Source organism: Mus caroli, chromosome 5, assembly GCF_900094665.2.
Source record: "Mus caroli chromosome 5, CAROLI_EIJ_v1.1, whole genome shotgun sequence".
NCBI classification, from domain to species: Eukaryota; Metazoa; Chordata; class Mammalia; order Rodentia; family Muridae; genus Mus; species Mus caroli.
Window position 1 is genome coordinate 70,170,684 of NC_034574.1, and position 3,009 is coordinate 70,173,692.

At 44.8% G+C, this 3,009-nt stretch overlaps 1 protein-coding gene across 2 annotated transcripts in view; it reads left to right on the top strand.

The window, feature by feature from the left end:
- Positions 1-3,009, top strand: part of Rest (RE1 silencing transcription factor) — an 18,647-nt gene that overhangs the window by 9,992 nt on the left and 5,646 nt on the right. For both annotated transcript variants that reach the window (XM_021162603.2, XM_029477901.1), the window contains exon 3: positions 147-230. In XM_021162603.2, coding sequence (XP_021018262.1) covers positions 147-230 — 84 coding nt within the window. The remainder of the gene's footprint in view (positions 1-146; positions 231-3,009) is intronic.

Genomic DNA, 3,009 nt, shown 5'->3' on the forward strand with positions numbered 1-3,009 from the left:
CTGGAACTCACTTTGTAGACCAGGCTGGCCTCGAACTCAGAAATCCGCCTGCCTCTGCCTCCCAAGTGCTGGGATTAAAGGCGTGCGCCACCACTGCCCGGCCATATTAAGCATCTAAAACACTGTCCTTATTTATGACTTTGCAGGAGAACGCCCGTATAAATGTGAACTTTGTCCTTACTCAAGCTCTCAGAAGACTCATCTAACGCGACACATGCGGACTCATTCAGGTTGGTAAGATGGTGACTGCCAGCATTTCAGTAAATTGTCATTTTTATTTCACTGTGGAAAACTACCTTTAGAAAGAATTTCTTTTAGAATTGAAGTTGAGTTGTTTTTAACTCACTGGTTTTGGAGGTTTTTGTTTTTTTTTTTTTTTGCTGTCTGAAAGTCACAGATCCACCTGCCCCTGCCTGGAAGTGTTGGGAGTAGAAGCCTGTGCCACTGTGCCAGGCAGGCCCTGCCTTAAAAAAGCAAAACCGTAATGGGAGTGGGGAGGGTAAATATGGGTTCTCTTAGATCAGACTCTAGAACAAAACAGATGTGAACTTACTTGCATGCTTTTTCTGGAAGGGCTTTCTTTGTTTTTCTTTCTGAAGTTGTATTAATAGTGTAAGTATTTTACCTGTAAGTGCACCATGTGGGTGCAGGTCCTGTGAAGGGCAGAAGAGGATGACAGATCCCCAGGAACTGGAGTGCAGATGGTTAGGAGACACTGTGGATGCTGGAACTAAACTTGGGTCCTCTACAAGATCTTAACTTCTGAGCAGTCTCTTCTGCCCAAAGGGTTCCTAATTTGTTAGAACTAGGAATAAATAGTTCTACACAGTCCACAGGTGAATTTACCCCCCCCCCCACCACCTTTTTTTTTTGTATTGTGTGTGTGATAAAATGATTGTCCGGGGTTGGGGTGATTTTTTTTTTTCCCCTCAATTAGTTAAGAGTACATTCCTTTCCCAGAGTACTAGGGTCTGATTTCTAGCACCCTATGGTGGTGCTTCACAATTTATCTTTAACTCTGGTTCCAGGGATCTGATGCCCCTTCTGGCTGCTGTAGGTACTGCATGGGGTATGGTGCACAGATAATACATATAGGCAAAAGACCCCATACATAGAAAACCAACCAAACAAAGGGTTAACCATGTAGCGTAAGCTTCCATCATCTCTTCCCACTTCAGTTTCCTTATTGCTTGTGTAATGGCTTCCTTGTGCCACCGTAACTGGCCCATCCCTTCCCTCTTTTCAAGGTGGTCTCATGTAGCCCTGGTTGAAGATGACTTTAAACCTTTGATTCTCTTATCTCAGTACATAGCTAAAGATGCCTTTAAATTCTCGACCCCCTGCCTTCACCTCCTAGGTGCTGGGAATAGGCATGAACTCTCAACCAGTTCAGTGGCGCTAAGGGGATCAGCATACAAAATAAACGTAAAGAAAATAATGGATAATCCAATTCACTGATTTACAATAAAGTCACGTAGGGCTATTCGGTGGCTGAAATAGTCAGTCACTGCTCCCAGGAGTCTCTGTTCTCAGGACATATATGGACATAAAAGACAGATTTGGGGGGCTGGATAGATGGCTCAGCACTTCAGAGGCCTTAACTGTTTTTTTTTTTTTTTTAAGATTTATTTATTATATCTAAGTACACTGTAGCTGTCTTCAGACACACTAGAAGAGGGCGTCAGATTTTATTAAAGGTGGTTGTGAGCCACCATGTGGTTGCTGGGATTTGAACTCATGAACTTTGGAAGAGCAGTCAGTGCTCCTACCCGCTGAGCCATCTCTCCAGCCCAACTGTTCTTTTTTTGTTTTTTGGTTTTTTTTGTTTTTGTTTTTTTGTTTTTTTTTTTTGTTTGTTTTTGTTTTTTGAGTCAGGATTTCTCTGTGTATCCCTGGCTGTCCTGGAACTCACTTTGTAGACCAGGCTGGCCTCGAACTCAGAAATCTGCTTGCCTCTGCCTCCCGAGTGCTGGGTTTAAAGGCGTGGGCGACCACGCCCGGCTCTTAACTGTTCTTGTAGAGGCCTTGTGTTCAGTTTCCAGCACCCTACAGTTGCATTTTCAGGGAACCTGATGCCTTATGGCCTGTGAGTGAAGTGGATATAACCCCACAGCAGTGGCAGGCAAGCACTAAGCATTGGTTTGGTTTGTGCCGAGTGCTGCCATTGAGGGAGGTTCGCCCAAGAACTGCTTGTGAGGTGCCTGGCGCAGTTTGCCACCTCTGAGGCCTCATTTTGGGCCGGTTGGAGCCTAACAGTTCCTTGAGGACTGGGCAGCAGCTGCTGGTTCATGCGAAGTTTGTGTGTGCATGCTGCCTAGAGGACTGGTCTGCAGCTGATAAGTTGTGGTGTTTGCTGGAGGACTGAACTGCTATCAAAGACTGAGCCAAGGAGCCATTGCTGACCTGGTCCACTTCCCCCATATCCTAATACCGTTTCTTTTCCACTACCTTGGCTGGGTGGTGGGCTAGAGCAGGGGTGGAGTCTTTATTAAAAATAGGCTGCAAAAAATTTAAGCCTGCATCTGAGGGCATCTTGATGTTTCTGATGTCTAGAAACTTATCCAGAACACCCACATACACAAAAATAAGTAAATCTTTAAAAAAATATATATATACAATGATGCTTGTTTGTACCTGACTTAACAAGTGAGGGTGCTGGCTGCTCAGTCCCCCAGACCCATGGGGAAGGAGCGAGAACCAGCTCCTGTCAGGTTGACCTCTGACTTCTGTCTTCATGTTAATGTGGCGCCTTTTTGCCCCAGCACAAACATACATAAAAACCTCAAATGATGCTGGTACGCTGGGACACAGCTGTAATCTGGCCTCTTGAGGGCTGAAAACTCGGGCCAGCCTAAGCCATGATACTGAACGATCCCAGGCAGTGTGGTGAGGTTAGCCTTGAAATCTAAGGGACCAAAAATAAATGAAGCCTAGCATCTTTCTCTCCTTTTTTATTTGTTGTTTGTTTGTTTGTTTGTTTGTTTTGTTTTTTCGAGACAGGGTTTCTCT